At 45.9% G+C, this 24,525-nt stretch overlaps 1 protein-coding gene and 1 pseudogene across 1 annotated transcript; one reads left to right on the top strand and one right to left on the bottom strand.

Moving 5' to 3' along the window:
• LOC147121935 (dynein light chain Tctex-type 5-like) overlaps window positions 1–10,392 on the top strand; it is a 47,268-nt pseudogene extending 36,876 nt beyond the window's left edge.
• On the bottom strand, window positions 9,873–23,841 carry LOC147121934 (NADH-cytochrome b5 reductase-like). Its single transcript, XM_085982511.1, has 4 exons — window positions 23,749–23,841; window positions 19,099–19,203; window positions 18,434–18,637; window positions 9,873–17,230 (listed from the first exon to the last, which is right to left on the bottom strand). The coding sequence occupies exons 2-4, from the start codon at window positions 19,183–19,185 to the stop codon at window positions 17,027–17,029; spliced, it is 495 nt and encodes a 164-aa protein (XP_085838637.1). The 5' UTR covers window positions 19,186–19,203; window positions 23,749–23,841; the 3' UTR covers window positions 9,873–17,026.
• Between the last annotated feature and the right edge of the window lie 684 nt (window positions 23,842–24,525).

Here is a 24,525-nt window from a genome sequence, read left to right as displayed (position 1 = left end):
TGTCGTTTTCTCCTGTTATAAGGATGTCGTCTAGGTAGCATTGAGTCCCCCGAATCCCTTGCAGGACTTGCTCCATAGCTCTTTGCCAGATAGCTGGAGCTGATGCTATTCCAAAAACCAGTCGATTGTACTGGTACAGGCCTTTGTGTGTGTTTATTGTGAGATACTTTTTAGAGGTCTCCTCAACCTCCATCTGTAGATATGCTTGTGCCAAGTCAATTTTTGTGAAACGTTTCCCTCAGGATAGTGAGGCGAAAATATCTTCTATCCTCGGAAGAGGATGCTGTACCGTGTGACGGACCGGGTTTACAGTCACCTTAAAGTCCCCACAGATGCAAATTTTTTTCTGTTCCTCAGTGTTATTTTTCAATGTTTTTTTCATGACTGGAACGATGAGTGTTGCCCATTCGCTCCAATCTATTTTGGATAATACGCCTGCCTTTTCCAAATTCTTCAGCTCTGCCTCGACTGCCGGACGTATTGCGTATGGCACCGGTCTTGCCTTAAAAAATTTTGGAATTGCTGTATCTTCCACTTTTATTGAGGCGGTGATGCCTTTCAAGGTTCCTAGTTTCTCTTGAAACACTTCTTTGGCGTTGGCCAAGATGTCTTTTAATCGTTCAGGTATGATGTCATCATTGTTTTTTTTCTTACTGGTCACCGTCAGTGCCTGAATGGAGTGCCAGTCTAAACGTATCTTCCTTATCCATTCACGTCCCAACAACGGTGGACCACCATCTTGTAGAATGTATAAATACAACTTTTGTATTTCTTTGCCGTTGTATACCACAGGCACCCTTATTTTTCCTTTGGGGTAGACTTTCTGCCCCGTATATGTTTTTAAGATAATGGATGTGTCTTTTAGAGGTATATGCGAAAATAGCCTCTCGTAATCTCGTCGATTTATTACGGTTAGAGCTGATCCTGTATCTAGCTCCATTTTAACTGGGGACCCTGCTATTGTGAGGGTAACCCAAATGGTTTGGTAATCCTCTTTGGCAAGTACATTATGTAATTTGAGACAGCTTAGTCTCTTGTTTCCGGAGTCGCTATCGCTATTCTGGTCTTCGAAGCTATTGTCCGTCATCATTTGTACCTTCCTGTACTTTTCTTTATTGATTTTTTGTTTTCTGTCAGTGGATTTATTTTGTCCAGATTGACATACCCGTGCAATGTGTCCAATCTTACCACATTGCCTGCACGCTTTGCCCTTGAACCAGCAGTCCCTCTGGTTATGGGTGGATCTGCCGCAGCGATAACATCTTCCGAACTCCTGTGTTATTTTATGGGTGCCGAAGTCCTGTGTCTCTTGTTGTATCTCTGCAGCTCCTTTTGCTGCTGCTTCGTATGATACAGCCATACTGAAAGCTTTGTCCAATGTTAAATCTTTTTCAGAAAGCAGTCTTTTTTGTGTTCCTTCACTTAAGAGACCGCAAACAAATTTGTCTCGAAGATAATCCGATAGTCCTGCTCCGAATTGGCAGTACTTTGATAGCTTTCTTAATTTGGTTAGGTAATCAGCGTTACTTTCATTCTTGTGTTGATTTCTCTTGAAGAACTTGAATCGTTCCGCTATCAGCAGCGGTGTTGGGTTTAAATGCTCCTGCAGGGTATCAACAATTTCTTTAAAAGTCTTGTCCTTTGGTTTGGCTGGAGTGATTAAATTTCGTAACAGCCCGTATGTCTTCGCACCCATTAAGTTCAGAAGTACTGAAGCTTTTTTTTCATCTGTTATTCCATTTGCAGTGCAATAAACCTCTACTCTTTCCACGTATGTGGTCCAATCTTCTATTTCACCATCAAAAGCCCCAATATTACCAGATTTAGGCATTTCAGAAAAGATATGGCGCTTCCCGCGTTTTTTTTTTTCTTTTTCTGTAGCAACGATATGGCGCTTCCCGTGCTTTCCCGCCGCTGCTACCGATAACAACGCTGTTTTACTGTGGTTTCCGTTTATTCACTGTTGGAGACTCGTTCCCGACGGAGGTCTAAACGCTGACCTGCTTGCCGCGCCGGCCGTCTCTCGAGTGCACCCTCCCAGTCCATTATTGCTTGCCTCCGATTTCGCTGCCTGTCTCAGCTGTAGAGCCCGCCGCTGGAGCTCCAGCCTGACGCCCAGGAAGGATTAGCGCAGTACCTGTCACCAGCTTGGCCAGCTGGTGAAACCACAGTTTCTCTTACTTCCTTGAGTCTTCTGGACGCTGGAGGAATCGATGTCCTTGAGGTGCTGCCGAATTGCAGGTGAGTCCGTTTCCACTTCGTCGCCACTGTAGTGCCCGTGTGTAGGTAAAGACACTGAAGACAGGAGTTGGTTCATAGGTATTTACTAAGCAAGTCTGGGGGGGGGTTTCTAAAGGATATACACAATACACAGGCTTATATAGCCCAAGTGGCAATTACCGGCATTACGCACACCTGGGGCTCTTAAAGGCACATACACCATAATTGCTCTTAAAGGCACATACACCACACTTATGCTATCCCTAATTTCCCTTGTTAGCCACGGTTGAGTCACCTTTTTTGTTTTATTTTTATGCCAAACTGGGATGAACAAATTCTGTAGTTCATCCATGCGATCTTTGAATGTTTGCCATTGCCCATCCACCGTCAACCCTTTGAGTGACATTGCCCCATCAATCCTAACCAACTTGTACCTCATACCATCGTAGTCTCCTTTATTTAAATTCAGGACCCTAGTCTCTGAGTCAACAATTTCACTCTCCATCTTAATGAAGAATTCTATCATATTATGATCGCTCCAACCCAAGGGGCCTCGCACATCAAGCTTGCTAATTAATCCTTTCTCATTACATAATACCCAGTCTAAGATGGCCTGATCTCTAGTTGGTTCCTTGACATATTGGTCCAGGAAACCATCCCGTATACTCTCCAGGAATTCCTCCTCCACAGTATTGTTACTAATTTGGTTAGCCCAATCTATATGTAGATTAAAGTCACCCATGATAACTACTGTGCCCTTATTGCACGCTTCTCTAATTTCCCGTTTAATGCTATCCCCGACCTCCGCATTACTGTTTGGAGGTCTATATACCACTCCCACTAACGTTTTCTGCCCCTTGGTATTTCTCAGTTCCACCCATACAGATTCCACATCATCAGAGCTAATATCCTTCCTTTCAATTGTGTTAATCCCCTCTTTAACCAGCAATGCTACCCCACCTCCTTTTCCTTTCTGTCTATCTTTCCTGAATATTGAATACCCCTGGATGTTGATTTCCCAGCCTTGGCCACCCTGGAGCCATGTTTCCGTAATCCCAATCATATCATATTCGTTTACCTCTATTTGCGCAGCTAATTCATCCACCTTATTACGAATGCTCCTCGCATTAAGACACAAAGCCTTCAGGCTTGTTTTTTTAACGTTCTTAGATCTTTTAGAATTATTATTTACTGTGGCCATGTTTGATTTAAACCCTTGATTTCTCTGCCTGTCACTTTTGTTTTTCTCCATCCTGTCTTTTGCTTTTATCCTTGTTTCCCTGCTCAGGTTCCCAATCCCCTGCCATTTTAGTTTAAACCCTCCCCCAGAGCACTAGCAAACACTCCCCCTAGGACATCGGTCCCGGCCCTGCCCAGGTGCAAACCGTCCGGTTTGAACTGGTCCCACCTCCCCCAGAACTGGTTCCAGTGCCCCAGGAATTTGAATCCCTCCCCCTGGCACCATTCCTCTAGCCATGTATTCATCTGAAATATCTTTCTATTTCTACTCTGACTAGCACATGGCACTGGTAGCAATCCTGAGATTACTACCTTTGAGGTCCTGTTTTTTAATTTACCTCCTCTCTATATTCAGCTTTTAGGACCTCATCCCATTTTTTACCTATATCGTTGGTACCTATATGCACCACGACAACTGGCTGTTCACCCTCCCCCTCCAGAATGCCCTGCAGCCGCTCCAAGACATCCTTGACCCTTGTACCAGGGAGGCAACACACCATCCTAGAGTCTCGTTTGCAGCCGCAGAAACGCCTATCTATTCCCCTTACAATAGAATCCCCTATTACTATAGCTCTCCCCCTCTTTTTCCTCCCGTCCTGTGCAGCAGAGCCACCCCTGGTGCCAGGAAGTTGGCTGCTGCTGCCTTCCTGATAAGCCATCCCCCCCATCAGTATCCAAAGCGGTATATCTGTTTGAGAGGGGGATGGCCACAGGGGACCCTTGCACTACCTGCCTGTGCCTAGTACTCTGCCTGTTGGTCACCCGTTCCCTTTCTGCCTGTGCCACCTTTATCTGCGGTGTGACCAACTGATTAAACGTGCTATTCACGACGTCCTCAGCAAACAAACAAAAAAAAGCTTCCATTTCCCTACATTTTCCGACCCTGTCCCAAGACCCCATCTGACCCATGGGGCAGGATTTTCATTGAGCCGTGGAGGCAGGCTTGGAGGCGTGCAGGGGGTTAAAATCGCAAAAACTGGCGTGCGGGACACCCCCCATCTGGTTCCTGACTCCGAGCAATTTTAACTTAGGCATGTCTGATGGTCCCGACTCCGTCCCGCATCCAACAGGTGGGACTGGTCTTTAAGGCCCTTAATAACCACTAAATAGCCTCTATAATCCTATTTTAAAAGGCCCTTGCAAATTTAACCCTTTTCCCACGTGAAACCTGGTGGGAGCACTATTGGATTGCTGACTATCAACTGCAGGTCAACCATTAAAGAGGAGATTTGATCAGTCATCATTTGCAGGTGGCAGGACTTAGTGGTCTCAGGTCTGGGGCAACTTTTAGAAGGCTTAACCACACCTGTGGAAGGTTGGAGCCTCACACCCATCTCCAGTGTGACCTCCTGGGAAACCCCTTTCGCCACCTTCACTCAGCGCTTCCTCAACGGAGGCATATACCAGAAGCATGGGAACCATTTATTTCCTTCCCATCTGGGCATTAGAGGAGCTCAAGCACCAGCCGTGGCACCAGCAGAACCAGGAACAACAGCAGCACCAGCAACATCAGCAGCAGCAGGAGCGCCAGGCTGCTGCTCACCCACCTGAGGCTGCACAGGCCAGAAGGGGCCAGTGCCTGGAAGCCCGTCGACGCAGGAGGTACCCCCCAAACAGGGTCTACAGATGCAGGGTCAGCTATCTCAACATGTCTGAGCAGCAGTGCCAAAGACTTTCGCAAGAGGTAGCGACTGACATCTGTGCAATGCTGCAGCAAGACCTGCTGCCCAGAGGACCAGGTGGGCAAGCATTACCAATGGCCGTCAAAGACACCACCGCACTCAACTTTTTTGCCTCAGGCTCATTCCAGGGATCAGCAGCAGACATCAGCGGCATCTCCAAGGCGGCTGCACACACTTGCATCACGCAGGTAACCGATGCCCTCTTTGCCCTCGCGCACAATCACATCCATTTCACCAAGGATCGAGCAAGTGTCACGGCACGAGCAGTTGGATTAGCTCATCTGGCAATCTTTCCAAGGGTGCAGGGCGTCATTGACTGCACACATGTGGCCCTTAAGGCACCCCATCGCAATCCAGGTATTTTTGTCAACCGCAAGGGCTTCCACTCCCTTAACGTTCAGCTGGTGTGTGACCACAAGGAAATTCTGCATGTTTGTGCCATGTACCCTGGCAGTTGCCATGACTCCTTCATATTGCGCCAGTCTAGTGTGCCTCCGCTATTCAGTCCGCCAGACTAACTTAACGGATGGCTACTTGGAGACAAGGGCTATCCCCTGACGACGTGGCTAATGACGCCGTTGAGGAGACCATCCAACGAAGCTGAGGAGAGCTACAACTCCAGCCACATGTCCACCAGAGCCATAATCGAGCAAACCATTGGTTTGCTGAAGATGCGCTTCAGATGCCTGGATAGATCAGGTGGAGCCCTGCAGTACTCAGCAGCCAGGGTCTCCAGAATCGTCGTGGTTTGCTGTGCACTTCACAACATGGCACAGTGTCGTGGCTTGCAGATTCCTGAGGATCAAGTGGCTCCTCACATATCCTCCTCAGATGAGGAGGAGGAGGAGGGCGAAAACGAACATCCTGCAGAGGCCCATCAACCAGCGGCAGCATTACGCGAGAACATTGCTGCCCAGGATGCAAGGAACGCACTCATCCTGGCCAGATTTGCTTAGCCTAGTCAATCAAACACTTTTGCCTCGCAGCTTCTTACCAGAGCATTGACAATGGCCAAGAACCAGAGGATTCCTAGCACTCTGACCACCATACTGACAGTTGCAAGTATTCCTAAGGCCTCAATGTGAAAGTCCCAATAGCGAAATGACAGACGCCACAACTGCAACATTTGCCATCAGAATTTTTATGTACAATTACGACGTGATGGCATTTTTACACTAAACACAAAATTCCACCCAAGTGACTACCCTTGTGACTACTTGTACTTTATCTTCCTCTTACGCGTGCTCCTACATAGTGCTTCCCCTGTGGCTTCAGCAGATGTGGAGTACCTTGCTCACTTTCCTGCTTCTCCTGTCTCGACACCTTTGGCAGGCGTCCTCTGGGGTTGCAAGCCTGTGAGGGCTCGTGAGCAGTCTGCTGCTCCTGCGGCTGTGCAGGGGTTGAGACGTCTATCTCACTTGGGTGTGGACTCCGGTGGGGCTCTGACCGAGGGCTCTGCAGTGGCATGGAAGTGTGAGCGCTTGGAGAGGAGCCCCCACTTCCTTGAGGTCTGCCACCAACCTCCCTCTCATGGATCAGGTCCCCCTCAGCGCCAGCCTTACCACGGAGGTAGCAATCGTTTCCACGGAGGTAGCCATCCTTTCCGTGGTGATGCGTTCATGCGCCAATGACTCCACAAAGGCTCTGCTCATGTTCGCTATGGACTCCTCCATTCGCTCCACACTCGCAGCGACCCTAGAGACAAAACCTGCCAGAGACTCTTGCATCTGTGCCTGGAGTTCCATCACCTCTGATCTTATGGATGGACTCAGAGGCAGAGGGTCGACATGCTGCTGAGCCGAGCTGGCAGAGTCCTGCGCCCTCTGACTAGGACTCTCCACTGCTGTCCCTGTCTCCACAATCTGCTGATGCTCACTTGTGAGCTGTGATACACCAGGTGACAACACTACTCTATGTCCCGAAAGTCCCACCGAGGTGTGTGTGTCTGCGCTGGTGCTGGGTGTGCTGAATTCTGGTGATGCTGCGCCCTCAGAGGTTGCAGCTTCCTCTGAGGTGTCCGGCTGCTCAGCCTCTTCTTCCTGGCTAGGGGGGACGGATGCTTGTGATGGTCCTGTGGGGGAGTAAAGGAAATAGTCAGAGATGTGCTGCAAAGGCTACATGCACATAGCGTTTTGCAGATGCTCATAAGGGCATCTGTTACAGCTTCACAATCATTATCAGTGACTCATGCAATGTCAAAGAGAGAGATGGGAAACTTTTCTGTGACCAGCTTGCTGTGTTGCACCCGTCTGTCCGTCCCCCACACGCGAATCATCCTCAATGCCCATAATTTCCAGGACGGCCTCCTCCCAGGGGGTGAGGTGGGCTATTGAGACTGTCCCTCCTCCTGTCCTGGCTCGCTCTCTTTTGTTGTGAGCTCTCCTTTCCTGCAATGAGGGAGACAAGTGGAGGTTGAGTGAGAATGAAGGAGTGTAGAGATTGCATAGCATAGATACTTAGAAGGAGACAAAGATGGAGTGAGGTTGCAAGACCAAGGGCCCTCCCTGTGTGTTGTCAGTTGTGTTCAAAGCATCAGAGTGATAGGGAGTGTGAGGGCTGCATGGTGGAATAGTTATGTGAATGTGAGCATAGAGAGGGAATGGGTAAGGGTGCATGGATGTCAGTGTCAAGTGGGATGTGGAGGAAGAGATTGCTAAAGCTGAGGGCTGGTGAGGAAAGGCAAAGGGGATCAGATTGAGGGTGATGGAAAATTCATACTCACTTTTCCAGTGCGCTGAAGGTCATGACATTTTTTCCTGCACTGTATCCAGGTTCTGCGGGTGACTCCCAAGGAGTTGACCTCCTCAGCCACCTGCATCCACACTGCCTTGGTCTGAGAGGGAGGCCTCTTCCTCCCTGATGAAGGGAAGAGCACCTCCCTGTTGGCCCTAGCCCCATCGACTAATGCCTGCAGTGCCACCTTGTTGAAGCGAGGAGCTGATCTGGCCCTCCCGCTTGTCATTTTTGCTGCAGCTCCCTCACACTGCACAGTCAAGAAGCTTGGCAGTCTGCAGAAGAAGCAAGGCTTGCTGTGGACCTTAAATGCAGCAGCAATGATGACATCATTGGAGGGGACTTTCAGTCATGAAAAACCCATTTGCAAAGGCTTCCCACACGTTGGAAATCAATTGGCCAATTAAGTTAAAATTGCATCAATCTCCCACATCCATTTAGATTCGTGGGGGAAACACGAAATTCGGATAACACGACACCAGCCCGCACCTGAGTTAAAATCCAGCCCATATTCTCTACACTCTGCTAAATCATAAATCAACCAATTTCCTTTAAATGCTTCACTGGAGTCCATATTCAGTGGACAAAGGGGCAGTTTGTGTCAATGACTCAACAACTCCATTTAACGTGTGGAATTGTTTCCTGTGCAAGCAACATGTGCTGTTTAAAAGTTGCAAATGTAACTTTAAAGCAGCTTTGAATGCACACGGCATAGTTGCTGAAATGTTTGCAACTTTATGTTAGGGCGGTGGACTTGACATTGGAGTAAAGTCTATGCAGACCAACAACCCAAAAACTGTATTACTGATGTACGGGAGGTAAAATAGTGGGAGGGAAAGTAGTGAGGAGGACATAAAAAACCTGCAAGGGGACATAGACAAAGTAAGTGGGCAGAGATTTGGCAGATGGAATACAATACTGGAAAGTGTGAGGTTATGCACTTTGGCAGGAAAAATCGTAGAGCAAGTTATTATCTTAATGGCAAGAAACTGGAAAGTACTGAAGTACAAAGGGATCTGGGGGTCCTGGTGCACGAAACTCAAAAGGTTGGTATGCAGGTGCAGCAAGTGATTAAGAAGGCCAATGGAATGTTGGCTTTCATTGCTAGGGGGATAGAATATAAAAATAGGGAGGTATTGCTTCAGTTGTACAAGGTATTGGTGAGACCGCACCTGGAATACTGCGTAGTTTTGGTGTCCATACTTAAGAAAGGACATACTTGCTCTCGAGTCAGTACAAAGAAGGTTCACTCGGTTAATCCCGGGGATGAGGGGATGGACATATGAGGAGAGGTTGAGTAGATTGGGACTCTACTCATTGGAGTTCAGAAGAATGAGAGGCGATCTTATTGAAACATATAAGATTGTGAAGGGGTTGGATCGGGTGGATGCGGGGAGGATGTTCCCGATGATGGGTGAAACTAGAACTAGGGGGCATAGTCTTAGAATAAGGGGCTGCTCTTTCAAAACTGAGATGAGGAGGAACTACTTCACTCAGAGGGTGGTAGGTCCATGGAATATGCTGCCCCAAAAAGCTGTAGAAGCTACATCATTACATAAATTTAAAACAGAAATAGACAATTTCCTAGAAGTAAAGGAAATTAAGGGTTACGGGGAGCGGGCAGGAATTTGGACATGAGTCTAGGTTCGGATCGGTCATGGCCCTGTGGGTAGCGGAGCGGGCCCAGGGGCCGTGTAGCCTGATCCTGCTCCTATTTCGTGTGTCTAATTCTGTTAGATTCAGGAGATGGTTCTGTGATAGTGGATTGGCGGTTAGGATCAGATCAGCCATGATCTTATTGAATGGCGGAGCAGGCTCGAGGGGCCGATTGGTCTACTCCTGCTCCTATTTCTTATGTTTTTATGTTCTTAAAATCAGAAGAATCCCTGAACAACAGTCAGGCCAGAGTGGCAATGGCAGAGATACCTGGGGTAGAGGGGGAACTACTCAAATGTGCATGTGGCCATTTTACGCAAAAATAGTGTTTCACAACTAAAATAACCACCTACAAAAATATAATTTAATGACTGTAGTTGGAATACAGTAATTGAGTTCACACATATACACATCAAAAGCAGTTGCAATAAAAACAGTCAAATATGGTGGCAAAAACTGATATTGGATTAAGGGGAGTTTTGAGGTCACATTAATTATTGTCTGCTTGTTGTTACAAGGTACCCACATGGTCTTCAAAACCAAGGGACCATTTTCCTTCTGCCAAGACACAGAAGCTGATTGAGAATCACCTAGAAAACGAACTGTCAGAAATGACTCATGATTCGGAGAATTGCTCATACTTAATCAAGGAAATCACTGAAAATATAAAAAGTATCGTGAAGAAACTCACACCTCCTCGATATAAATTAATTTGCCCTGCAACAATGGGAAGGAAAGAGAGAACATGCTGGTTGCAAGCTGCTGCCTGTGGGATCCATACGCTGACGATTTTGTCTCATTCACTTATCAGAATGATTGTCTGTTCTGTGTGGTCACTGTTTTTGCTATCTATTATGAGTAATTCAAATTCAATTAACCTATTTCAAAACCAAACATTGTTTAAATCCATCAAATGAAATTTGAACGTGTGTGTTTGAAACAAATAGAGCGATTTGAAGAAATAGCAGTCAATAGTTTATTAGAATCCAGTTGGTCAATGCTCATTCATTTTTGCTTTTAAGAACATGTATTATCAACAGGGGGGCGGCACATAGGTAGTAAAATATAGGTATAAATAAAAGAAGGGAGCCAAGAGCTAGTTGAGCAGCGAGAACCTGGCAGCGAGAACCTAGGAATCACACTCGAGAAGGGAGGAGCCACAAGTCCGGGACTTGTTGTAGGACACTAGCGCCAAGGCTGATCAATTTTCAAATGGGTTGTTTTAAGCTAGCACACAGGGCAGTGAGTCTCATGTAATTTTCCTTGTAAGTTATTCAAGCAACTTGTTAACCAATAAAGTACTGAATGTATGCAACTTACTGAGTCCGACCGACATTTGACACTCTGAACTAAGAACCATAATTGTTGAACTGTTATTGAGCTGACTACTTATTACTAGCTCAATAGATACAGTGAATTTGGGACAACACCTCCCAAAGCGCTTCACAGTCAATTAAGTACTTTTTTAGTGTAGTCACTGTTGTAATGTAGGAAATGCGGCAGCCAGTTTGCACATAGCAAGGCCTCAGAAATGAGATAACGACCAGATAATCTGTTTTAGTGATGCTGGTTGAGGGATAAACATTGGTCAGGATACAGGGAGAACTCCTCTGCTCTTCTTCATCCATCCGAGAGGGCAGACAGGACCTCAATTTAAGGTCTCATCCGAAAGACGGCACCTCCGACAGTGTATCATTCCCTCAGTACTGCACCGAAGTGTCAGCCTAGTTACGTGCTTAAGTCTTTGGAATGGGACTTGAACCTACGACCTTCTGACTCAGAGGGGACTTGAACTCACGACCTTCTGACTCAGAGGCGAGAGTGGTACCACTGAGCCAAGGCTGACACATAGAACCCAGATAAAGGGTGTACTCCTGTTACTGGCACTAATGGTAAAGGTGAAGATTTGGAATCCAGTTATGTAGTGTATGTACCTTTAAGAGAGAACTACTTTTACAGCTCCTGTATACTGTAGTACCTGCAGTGACCACACCTGTATATAAGCCTTGAGCATGCCTCTGTACTGTCAGTCTTTAGACTACCCTCCTCCAGTAAACACCTGTTGATTGTTAAGTTACAGCCTCCGTGTAGTTATTGGAAAACATCATACTTTAAGAATCACGGATTCAACAGTGGCGACGAGGTCGATTCAAATCTACCTGCAACTCTGCATTTCCCTTCAAGGATTCGCTCTGGGAGGGCGGTGGAAGAAAGTCGAGGCCAGAAGCACGGGCGTCGACCACGAGCAACCGCCCAGTCATCCGGCAGAGAGTGAACATCGCAGGGGAGGCTGTTGAGAGCCGGGCTTGGTTCCCCAGCCACGACGATCCAGCAACAGACTGGCAACAGGTACAGCGCAGACCCTTCCTGGACAGCGGCGGCTGGAGCCGACCGACGGCATAGCAAAAGCCGAGCAGCGTCGACGGGTTAAGAGGGAGGGTGAAGCGCACAGGGGGTTGAAAACCAAGCGGCGTCGAGGAAAAACAAACAGAGAGAGAGAGAGGGTAAAGCAGCAGCCGGATTCAGGACTGAGCGACGGCAACGGGAAATGCGCACAGGAGAACGTACAGAGCACAGCCAGGGCTCAAGGGCTGAACCGCGTCCGCGGGGAGAAGAAGGGAGAGCGCGGGAGATGCCATTGAGCCGCGGTGAAGAAGGGAGAGCGCGGGAGACGCCATTTTTAGAAGCCGCAGCGGAGAAGAAGGGCGAGCGCGGGAAGAAAGGAAAGCGCGGGAGACGCCATTTTGTGCCAGCGGAGAAGAAGGGAGAGCGCGGGAGACGCCATTTTAGACAGTTAAATCATACTCAGGGATGCCGAAGAGTGGCAGTATCACTGTGTTTGACAATGAAGTCGAAGATTGGGTGACATATGTGGAACGCATTGAGGTGTACTGCAGGGCGAATGAAGTGCCAGATGCTAAGAAAGCACTGGTTTTGTTAAATTCCATGGGTGCAAAAACTTATGGCTTACTGCGAAACCTAATAACCCCAGAGAAGCCAGTGGATAAGAATTTCGAAAACATAGTGGAAATCCTACAGGACCACTTAAACCCCACACCGCTGCTGATAGCAGAAAGATTTAAGTTCCACAAAAGGAACCAGCATAAAGACGAAAGTAATGCTGAGTACTTAACGGAACTGCGCAAGCTATCGAAACACTGCCAGTTTGGAGTGGGACTAGCAGATACGTTAAGGGACAAGTTTGTGTGTGGGCTTCAAAGTGAAGGAACCCAGAAACGGCTTCTATCAGAAAAGGATCTTACGCTGGACAAGGCTTTCAGCATGGCAGTATCACACGAAGCAGCCGCACGGGGCGCTGCAGAGATACAACGGAGCCGCAAGAATATGGCACCAATGAAATGTCATATGGAGCAGGGAAGTGTTATCGCTGCGGCAGAACAACACACGACCAGAAGGATTGTTGGTTCAAGGACCAAGTGTGCAGACAGTGTGGAAAAGCAGGACACATAGCAAGAGTCTGCAGGTCAGGGAAGAAAACCAACAGCAAGAAATCTCCACAGGAGAAGTACAAAAAGGTACATAAGGTGATGGACAGTAGTTCAGACGAACAGAAAAGTGATACAGACTCCGGAAGCAAGGAGCTGGGTTGTCTGAAACTACATAAGGTAACCAAAATGGAGGATCACCAGACTATCTGGGTCACACTCAAGATAGACGGAGTCCAAGTGAAAATGGAATTGGACACAGGATCAGCCCTAACAGTCATAAACCAAAGGGACTACAAGCGGCTATTTTCACATATACCCTTGAAAGCTACAGAGATTGTCTTGAAGACGTACACGGGGCAAAAAGTCTACCCCAAAGGAAAAATAAGGGTGAAAGTGATATAAAAAGGCCAGGAAATACCTAAAATGGACCTATATGTATTGCCAGATGGAGGACCACCACTACTAGGACGTGAATGGATCCAGAAGATACAATTAGATTGGCATTCCATACAGGCACTGAAGGTTGAGGCCAAAAAGGATGATTGCACAACGGTTACAAAGATGGTCCCTTTTTCTAGGGGCGAACCAATATGAAATAGAATATAAAGACACGAAACAGCATGGAAACGCTGATGGGCTATCACGCCTGCTACTGCCTACTGTGGAGGAAGCACCAGCAGTGGACCCTATCGAGATATTTTATTCATCAATAATTGAACGATTGCCAGTAACTAACGCGGATATAGAGGAGACCCGCAATGATCCGACACTGTCTCAGGTATATGATTTGATGGTGAGGGGATGGCCAACACATGGCGACTCACTGTTGCCAGCATTCTCATCCAGAAGAGAACAGCTGTCAGTATGCCAGGGGACAGTGATGTGTGGATCCCGAGTAGTAATTCCACCCAAGTTAAGGGAGAGAGTGCTCAATGAGCTTCACGAAGGTCATCTGGGAGGGGTGAAAATGAAAAGCCTTGCTAGGGCTTATGTGTGGTGGCCGGGGATCGATCAACAAATCGAGGACCTAACCAAGAGCTGCTCAGGATGCCAGAAGGTCCAAAATGTACTACCACATGCCCCTCTACACCCATGGGAGTGGCCCTCCTCTCCATGGCAACGGGTGCATATTGATTTTGCTGGTCCATTCATGGACTCAATGTTCTTAATAGCAGTGGATGCGCACTCGAAATGGCCTGAGGTGATAAAAAATGTCCTCAACCACTACAGAGAAAACGATTGCAGTCCTACGGACCATATTTGCCAGGAACGGCTTGCCAGAGCAGATTTGCTCTGATAATGGACCACAGTTTGTGTCCGAAGAGTTTTGGAAATTTATGAGAAGGAATGGGGTAAGGCATTACACATCCGCCCCGTATCATCCAGCCACAAATGGATTGGCTGAGAGGTTCGTACAAACCTTTAAAAAGGCGATAAAGGCCATGTGCGATGATGAAATTCCACTACAGCATAAGGTGGACAATTTCCTGTTAGCCTACAGAAATGCGACACATGCAGTTACCAACCAGACCCCGGCCATGATGTTCTTTAACTGAAGGTTGAGATCTCGTCCGGATTTGCTCAGACCAAATGTGCGAAGAAATGTTGAGGATAAACAATTCCAGCACATCAATGAGAAGCCGACAAGGAGCTTCAATGTAGGCCAACCAGTCTTGGCCCGTGACTACCGAACAGAGAAATGGCAACCCGGAACGATATGCACATGGCAGGGGCCATTAATGTACACAGTGGATGTCGGGGAGAACATTGTGAGACGCCACGTCGACCAGATCTTAGCGTCACAGGAACGAGTCAACCCCATGTCTCGCGTCCCTGGGGATGAACCCGACATACCGGTAGCATCTACCTCAGAAACAGTAGCAGTGGAAACATATGAAATAACCGACGAAAAGGAACCAGAATCGCCTCCGCACCAAGAACAAGAACCTCAGGAAAGGCGCTATCCAGAAAGGATCAGGAAGCCGCCCCAAAGACTGAATCTATAAATGGACTATTTCAGTTTAATGTGCATGTTAAAGTGTTAATTGTTATTTGAATATTATGGGTACTGCTAATCTAAAAGGGGAGGAATTGTAGTGTATGTACCTTTAAGAGAGAACTACTTTTACAGCTCCTGTATACTGTAGTACCGGCAGTGACCACACCTGTATATAAGCCTTGAGCATGCCTCTGTACTGTCAGTCTTTAGACTACCCTCCTCCAGTAAACACCTGTTGATTGTTAAGTTACAGCCTCCGTGTAGTTATTGGAAAACATCATACTTTAAGAATCACAGATTCAACAAGTTACATGAAAGAACTGGGAATTGCAGTGTGTTAGCACACTGATCTTTCAATTTGCTAGGTTTTTGGGTTTTACTCATGCTCAATGCCAAAGACTGCTTCTGTAATGGATCCCTCATTCCCTACAAACAACAGTGTACCTTTATGCAGCTAATATCTGGTAGGAGGTGTGGTCCCAGGGCAGCAAGCATCCTCGGTTTTAAATCTTTGTGGCTGTTTGCCAACCTGATGCAATTGAAAGAGATACACACTTTGATTCCCTTTGTTCTGGTTAAACTTCAAAACGGGATAGAAATTATATCTCAGGGAACAGACCGCCTTTTATTCTGAGGCCATTGAGATAGAAGCTGGAGACTGTGGGTGTAACAAAACCTCTTTCTAATGGCTGTAAGGGGGTTATGTTATTCTGAATTAAGTTTCCTACTGGCACAAGTACACAGCATAAAGTGATCTTAAATTGGCATGAACTGGCTGAATCACTCAGAGGACAAAAACGCAATTTATATTTAAAAATGCAACTGCCACATTAGTGTCGTAGGGCACACTCCTCTGAAGCTGGGCTGAGATATATTGTTCTGGCAGCGTAGAGATCTTTACTCTGTACCTAACCCCTGACCCTGGGAGTGCGTGATGCAAACACTGAACGATAAAAAACTGAAGAATATCCTGTTCTTCAGCGGTGACATCCTCATCTTGATTAGTTAAAATAATATAAATTGATCAAAACTATGACTGAGAATTTTAGAGGAAGGTATAAAGTTTATAAATTCAGCATCTTTAAAAACAGCAGCAGGTAAACCCCAAACCATTAGCTGGAAACTATACAGTTTAAAAGCTCCAGGCTTGTAGAGATTTACCATTTCTCAGCACTGGAGCAGCATGTTCCTGTTTCATGATCACATGCCACAGCGACTCAAGCCCTTCTCCATAGAATTCATTCTCTCATGTCCTGTCTGTCATAACAACTACTGCTGCCTTCAGAGGTCTAATGTGACAGATATCAGGAAACTGCGGTGAGCCAATGCAACAGCTTCAACTGCACAGCATCACAGCACCTCAATGGTACGAAAGAACTGAACTTGTTTCACTGGGTAAATGCGCTGTCAGAGCTACACAGCCCGCAGTGGACCCAGGTTTGATCTCTGGCCTACGTGGAGTTAGCTGATCTCAACCAGAGCAGCGGTATGGATGCTTCAAATAGCCTCAGAGTGATTTAGATGGGGGTGGGGGGGAACGTCAGGTTAGCTAGCATTCCTTCTCCTGATCACTATCCTGTAACTCCTGCTGGAAAGGATTAGGCTTGATGGTGACTAGCACATCAACATTTGCTGTCTAGGTTCACACATGAAGAATGGCAAAATTGGTTGGGGTGACCGACACCTATGGGACCACATCCCCGCATGAGTCTGTGGCTTCAGGAGAGGAGAACAGGGGAGAAAACTGATGTGCGGTGAGGGGCAAGAACTGAATGCCTGTACACTTTGCAGAGGCTATAGCATAACCTTCACAAGCCACTCGATCTTGGCTCTCACGGATTAGGTCATCTGAACCCTTTGAATGTCCTGCAGCCTTGTTATTCGGTAATTAATATGCAGGCTCCTCAATTTCTAGATTCCAGCACTAATTGATTTTGTCACAGACAAGTCTTTGGAGCGGAGTCTTCCATGATAATAGGAGCTCTGCTCTGCTCTGTAGTTGTAGAAATGGTAGGTTTTACACCTGTAGATAACGAGCTTCTAATTGTTTAAAACATAAAGTACAAATCTTCTGAGAAGCCTATGTGGTTGAGATAGTTGAGGATGTCTTTGTTGAAAGTTATGGATCCACAAACCACAACGAATGGTTTCCGTCTGCATGAGTTTACAAAATCCTTCACCGTATCCCCATTTACACGTCCATGGTAAGTTTTTTCTCGATAACTCCAGGGAAGAGTTTCCAGGTCTTGTTCCTAAAATAATTTAGGTTATCAATAATTAATAGAAATGTAGATGAAGCTTGTGTTTGATAATTGGGTTGTTTGTGGTGTTATCGTTACAGCGGCAATTTTATTTCTCAGTCAGTAAGTTGTGTTCAATTGGACAAAATTCAGATAAATTGTATGGAAGCATATTTGTTCTATGTACATCACCCATTTGTTCAACCAACTGAGTCACAAACCAGAAGTAAACTGGTGATACCTTTGTGTATGTTGACCTTTGTGAAACTAAGGAAGCTACTGTGGTTGATAGTCACTCATTGCCTCTTATTGAGGACGCTCTTTGTCAGTTGGACCAAAAAGTTCTCGTGGCCTCTAATGTCCCTGAATTAGAGATACTGGTACCACCAGTAAGTCTGCAACAAGTCTCTCTCTGCTCTCCTTTACTTGTTTCCCTTTTCCTACTTCTGCTTTTTTCTGTTTCTTACTTCACTTTTATTTCTCTTCCCTACATTTATTTTGCTCTCTCCTTCACTTCTGTATTTTTCCCACTCCTTCACTTATTTCTCATGTTCTTTCTTCTCCACTTTTGTTCCTATTTTTCCTCCTCCTTCTTCTGCACTTGTTTCTTTCTATTCCCTGCTCTCCCCCACTCCGTTTCTCTTTCTATTTCACTCCTGTTCCACTTGTGTCTCTCTTCCTCTTCTCTTGTTTCTTTCTCTTCCTTCACTGTATTTTTCTCACTCTCGCCCAGTTCACTTATTTCTCTCATTCTCCCACTCCTCATTCACTCCTGTTTCTCTCTCCCTCCTTTACTTTTGTGTTTCTCTCGCCTGCTCCTCCTTCACTTGTTTTGCACTCTACCCGTCCTCCTTTACAGCTAGTTCTTTCTCCTCCACCCCTTCTCCTTATACAGTTCTGCTTCTCTTGCTTCTTTTCACTTTCTGTTGTGCTCCTTCCCTTTCTTGATCTTCTGTTTTAGTTTCTCTCCTGATTTCACTGCAGTACCTCTGCTACTTTATGGGAAGATGGTGGGAAGGGTGCAAGCACTGAACAAGTCTATAGAGCAAGAGCAAGTGAACTTCTGCACAAAGCGGGCAGAAGAATGGAGACTTTCACCCTTTTGCACCCTTGTTTACAAACCCAGCAGTCAATGGTGAAAGGTGTGTGCTAATTCATTGTATCGGCCAGTCCTAATGTTCTACCAATGTATTAATCTTCAATGTGTCATCTTACCTGGCTCAGAACAAACAACATTTTCACATTCCAGTAAGCAGCCAGTTCCTGAAGTCGAGGCTTCATGTAGATATCTTGGAAAGTTCTGAAGCAGCCCACCAGGGTAACAAACGTTTCATCCTCTTCATTTGCTACAATATATTGGAGCAGAGGCACCATTGGAGCTATACCAGTCCCTGAGGCAAACAGCAGCAGTTGTTCATACTGCCAGATACAAAGCAAATGGTTTCAGCACACTGCAAACTGTTGACCATTATATTAATAAACTGTAGAAATTTTGTACAATTCTTCTAATATTTTAGACTGTCGATGTTAAAAAGTGACACTTCCTTTTTAATGCAAGTGAAATCTCTCAGTCTCAGGTCAATGTTTGCAAACTAATAATTAGAGAGGCAATATTACAGAGCTCTGATCCTTTGTAACAGTTCTGTTTTTCTTGGGCCTAAACTACTTTGTCATAAGATTTTGTTAATTTTAATGGCGTATTCTCTCACTAATGTTAACAAGTCTCACACAGACTGTTCAGTAATTCCTTCAGGATAGGGCAGAAAAATATTCATAGGGACTGTTTATTACTCTTTCTAATTGATCACTACAAATATTTGAATTATATCATTGTGAAGTGCAGATTCTAATTTGCAAACTACTCTTACTGAGTGACTGACCTGATGTGGTTTGTACGAAAAGCCTCCAAAAGGGCCCCGCCAGCACACAGTATCCCACACCTTCCAGGTCTTTATATACGGAGACATTAATCCATCTTCATAGATCTATTATAGATAAAGTAGAAATTAAATAGCTGCATTTATATAGCGCCTTATCACCTTGTCTAGACAGCTCAAACTGCTTCACACCATGAATTACTTTTGGAGGGTTACTTTTGGAGACTGGAAGGAATGGACCTGGAGGGAGCACAGCGAGAGTGGAGCAGTCCCGAGCGGCAGGAGCCCAAGACCGGAAGGAGCAGACCTGGTGGGAGCACAGCGAGAGTGGAGCAGTTAAAAGGAGTGGCAGTAACTCAACAGAGGCAATTTTTGAAAAAGTGACGTCAGAGTGAAAAAAGTGACATCGGCACAAGGGAATGAGCCAATTGGTGAGTAGCTGGTGAGTGTATTTTTTTTAAAAGTTTATTTCTGCTAAGTTAGTTAATAGCCTATTACATAGGGGTAAAGAGCTGATTGGTGAGTAGCTGGGGAATGTTTTTTGTTAAGTTTTAAGTTTATTTCTGCTGGGTTAGTTCTTAGTCTATTAAATAGAGGCATGGCAGGGCAGCTCTGTCCCGTGGAGTGCACATCCTGTGCCATGTGCAAAGTCCTGGATGCTTCGCATAGCCTGGATGACCACATGTGTGGGAAGAGTCACCAGCTACAGCAACTCGAGTTCCGGATTTCGGAGCTTGAGCGGCGGCTGGAGTCACTGAGGTGTATCGCGAGGCTGAGAGTTACATGGATAGCATGTTTCTAAAGGTGGTCACCCCGCAGCTTAAAAGTATGCAGGCAGAGAGAGAATGGGTGACCGCCAGACAGAAGAGGAGGACCAGGCAGGTAGTGCAGGAGTCCCCAGAGTGCATCGCTCTCTCCAAGCAGTATTCTGTTCTGACTACTGGTGAGGGCGATGGTTCCTCTGGGGAGTGCAGCCAGAGTCAAGTCCATGGCACCACAGGTGGCTCGGCTGCACAGTAGGGGAGGAAAAAGAGTGGAAGAGCAATAGTGGTAGGGGATTTGATAGTTAGGGGAGCAGACAGGTGTTTCTGCAGCCATAGACATGACTCCAGAATGGTATGTTGCCTCCCTGGTGCCAGGGTCAGGGATGTCACTAAGTGGCTGCAGGACACTCCGAGGGGGGAGGGTGAACAGCCAGAGGTCATTGCCCATATCGGTACCAACAACATAGGCAGTAAGAGGGATGAGGTCCTGCAGGCAGAGTTTAGGGAGCTAGGAGAGAGATTAAAAAGCAGGACCTCAAAGGTAGTAATTTCCGGATTACTCCCGGTGCCACGTGCTAGTGAGTACAGGAATAGAAGGATAGAACAGGTGAATGCGTGGCTGGAGAGATGGTGCAGGAGGGAGAGCTTTAGACTCCTGAGGCATTGGGACCATTTCTGGGCAAGGTGGGACTTGTACAAGCCGGACGGGTTACACCTCAACAGAGCCGGGACCAATATTCTCGCGGGGAGGGTTTAAACTAGCTTGGCAGGGGGATAACCACCAGCATATAGGAGTAGAAAAGAGGAATAAGGTGCATAAAAGAATGAGTGTGTTGGATAGTACTAGAGAAGATAGTACTAGAGGTGGTAGTAGTACCATATTAGATAGGAGCAGACTAAGAAAGACTACGAAAAATTCAAAAATAGGTTTAGAATGCATGTACGTAAATGCACAAAGTGTGGTGAATAAGGTTGGTGAGCTACAAGCACAATTAGCTGTGTGGCAATATGATGTGGTAATACCGGAAACGTGGCTTAAAAACAGTGAGGACTGAATACTTAATATTCAAGGGTACAAGATGTTCAGAAAAGATAGGGAAGGAAGAAAAGGAGGTGGGGTGGCAGTGCTGATTAAGGAAGACATTGTAGTGTTGGAAAGGGAGGATGTTCTTGAGGGGACAAGGACAAAATCCATTTGGTTAGAGTTGAGGAACAAAAAGGGTATGATCACGCTATAGGGGGTATTCCATAGTCCTCCAAATAGTGAGAGGGAGGTAGAGGAGCAAATCTGCAGGGAAATCGCAGAGATATGCAAGAGCTATAGAGTGGTGATATTGGGGGACTTTACCCAAATATCAATTGGGATAATGCTAGGGTAAAGGGAAAGGAGGGGGAAGAATTTCTGAAATGTGTTCAGGAGAATTTCCTTGACCAATATGTTCTTGGCCCAACTAGGAAGGAGGCATTGCTGGATCTGGTGCTGGGGAATGAGGTGGGCCAGGTCGACCAATTGTCTGTGGGAGAACACTTGGGTACAAGTGATCATTGTATCATAAGATTTAGATTAGCAATGGAGAGGAGCAAGGAACAATCTAGAGTGGAACTTCTAAACTGGAATAGGGCTAACTTGAATGGGATGCGAAAGGATCTAGCCAGGGTAAAATGGAACCAAAGACTGACAGGAAAAACTGTAACGGAACAATGGGTGATCATTAAGGAGGAGATGTTCCAAGTACAGGCTAGGTACATTCCAACAAGAGGGAAGGGTAAGGGAACCAAAGCAAGGGCTTCTTGGATGATGAGGGAGATAAAGAAGATGACAAAACAAAAAAAGAGGGTGTATGATGCATGTCAGGTAAATACTTCAAGGGAGAACCAGAGCAAATACAATAAGTTGAGAGGGGATGTGAAGATGAAAATAAGATTGGCAAAGAGAGAATATGAGAGTAGAATGGCGGTTAACATAAAAGGGAACCCAAAAATCGTCTACCGGCATGTAAACAGTAAGTGGGTAGTAAGAGGCGAGGTGGGGCCTATTAGAGACAAAGAAGGTAATATTTGCATAGAGGCGCAGGGCAAGGCTAGAATACTCAATGAGTATTTTGTATCGGTGTTTACTAAAGAGGTAGGTGCTGACAAAATATCGGTAGAAGCAATGGAAGGGGTGAAATTGATAGACTGGATGAACTAGAAAGGCTGGGTATGCTTAGGGTGGATAAGTCGCCTGGTCCAGATGGCTTGCATCCCAGGTTGCTAAGCGAATTGGGGGAGGAGATAGCGGAAGGGCTTGCCATAATTTTCCAATCTTCCCTAAATGCAGGGGAGGTGCCTGAGGATTGGAAAGTTGCAAATGTGACACCATTGTTCAAGAAAGGGTGTAAGGACAATCCTAGTAACTACAGGCCAGTCAGTTAAACATCAGTGGTGGGTAAAGTTTAAGAAACAATAATCAAGGAAAAATTAACGGGCACTTAGAGAAGTTTAAGCTAATTAAGGAGAGCCAACATGGATTTGTAAAAGGCAGATCATGTTTGATTAATCTAATTGAATTTTTTGATGAAGTGACAGGGAGGATTGATGAAGTAAATGCAATGGATGTTGTCTACATGGATTTTAGGAAGGCGTTTGACAAAGTACCACATACAAGGCTGGTTAACAAAATTGAGGCTCATGAAATAGGTGGGTCAGTGGCAGCTTGGATAAGGAATTGGCTTAAGGACAAAAAACAGCGAGTTGTGGTAAATGGCTGTTTTTCAGACCAGAGGATGGTAGACAGTGGTGTTCCCCAAGGGTCAGTGCTGGGGCCACTGCTTTTTTTGATATATATAAATGACCTGGATTTTCTAAATTTGCCAATGACACCAAATTTGGGATGTGGCAAACAGTGATGATGATACCAATCGACTGCAACAGGACATAGAAAGGCTAGCAGAATGGGCAGACAAGTGGCAGATGGAATTTAACACAGTGAAGTGTGAAGTGATGCATTTTGGCAGAAGGAACAGGGAGAGGCAATATACACTTAATGGCACAGTTTTAAAGAGTATGCAGGGACAGAGGGACCTGGGAGTTAATGTGCGTAGGTCCCTGAAGATGGCAGGACATATTGAGAGAGTGGTTAACAAAGCATATGGGATCTTGGGCTTCATAAATAGAGGTATTGAGTACAAAAGTAGAGAAGTTATGCTGAACCTTGATAAAGCGCTGGTTAGGCCACAACTGGAGCATTGCATCCAGTTCTGATCACCACACTTTAGGAAGGATGTGAAGGTCCTTGACAGGGTGCAGAGGAGATTTACCAGAATAGTTCCGGGGATGAGGGATCTTGGCTGCAAGGACAGGTTGGAGAAGCTGGATTTGTTTTCATTGGAGCAAAGAAGGTTGAGGGGTGATTTGATAAGATTATGACGGGTTTGGATAGGCTAGACAGGGAAAGGCTGTTCCCATTAGTTGATGGTACAAGGACTAGGGGACACAGATTTAAGGTTTTGGGCAAGAGATACAGGGGGAACGTGAGGAAAAACTTTTTTACGCAGCGAGTGGTGATGACCTGGAATTCGTTGCCGATGGAAGTGGTGGAAGTGGAGACACTCAATGTTTTCAAAGGGAGGCTGGATAGACACTTGAGGGAAATAAACTTGCAGGGCTACGGGGATAGAGCGGGGGAATGGGACTGACTGAATTGCTCTACAGAGAGCCAGCACGGACTCGATGGGCCGAATGGCCTCCTTCTGTGCCGTTATGACTCTATGAGTTACGTATTAAACATGTTACGTATTAAAATAGGACAATTACACTGTAGAATTATCTGTTAACTCATTAATTGCTAAGTTACAGTACAGTAACAGAAGTGTAACTGCTTGATTACAGCACAGCAATGACACAGTACCTTTATCAGAACTTCAAAGTAACCTTCTGCATCCACAGGACTCACTGGAGTATACGCTCTCTGAACTTCCAGACCACTCACAATTCCCCTTTCAATTAAACAGACAGCTTGGAGTCAATTATATCACGATCCTTGCTTGATAATCAGATTTATATTGAATTAAATAATCAGAGAAATTCCATCACAAAATTACATCATTTTGTCCATCGCACCTGCACTAGCTCTTTAACTGAAGCTATCTGTTCTATACCCATTCCCCATAACTTTTTATGTTATTCTTTTTCAAATAATTGTCCAATTCCCTTTTTAAATGATGTTACAGCCATACTCACTCTTCTTTCCCCAGTCTCCTCCCTTGAATTGCTCTACTCCTGTTTCACTGCAACCCAGTGAAATTTTCAAGATTTCGAAGTCCAAATTTTATCCCCCCAGTCTCGTTTCCCACTTTAGTTACCCAAGGACCATGGATTTGGCTCTCCCTGTGGAGCTGCTCCCTTTATTGCCTTTTTGCTCCCCTGGCTCTTGTATGTAGACCTACGCACCACCCTGGACTGCTCCCCTCACCTGGTTTTGGACCTGATGCAGATTTACCCTCACCTAGGGATACTGGCTCTTCCTTGCACGAGTGCTCCAGACACCTTCATACCCCACGCTGTAGTCTACAGGCGACTGACTTCTACCGTTTGCACTGCTGCTTTGGATGCTCTTATACTTGGCTGGCTTTATTCCAGTTGTTGTTGGCTTTGATCCTTTTCTTTGCTACGACCTTCTCACCAC

This window comes from Somniosus microcephalus, chromosome 3, assembly GCF_052327205.1.
Source record: "Somniosus microcephalus isolate GS21.2 chromosome 3, FLI_Smic_1.0, whole genome shotgun sequence".
Taxonomy (NCBI): domain Eukaryota; kingdom Metazoa; phylum Chordata; class Chondrichthyes; order Squaliformes; family Somniosidae; genus Somniosus; species Somniosus microcephalus.
The sequence above is the reverse complement of the archived record's forward strand: the minus strand, read 5'-3'. Positions and strand labels throughout refer to the sequence as shown.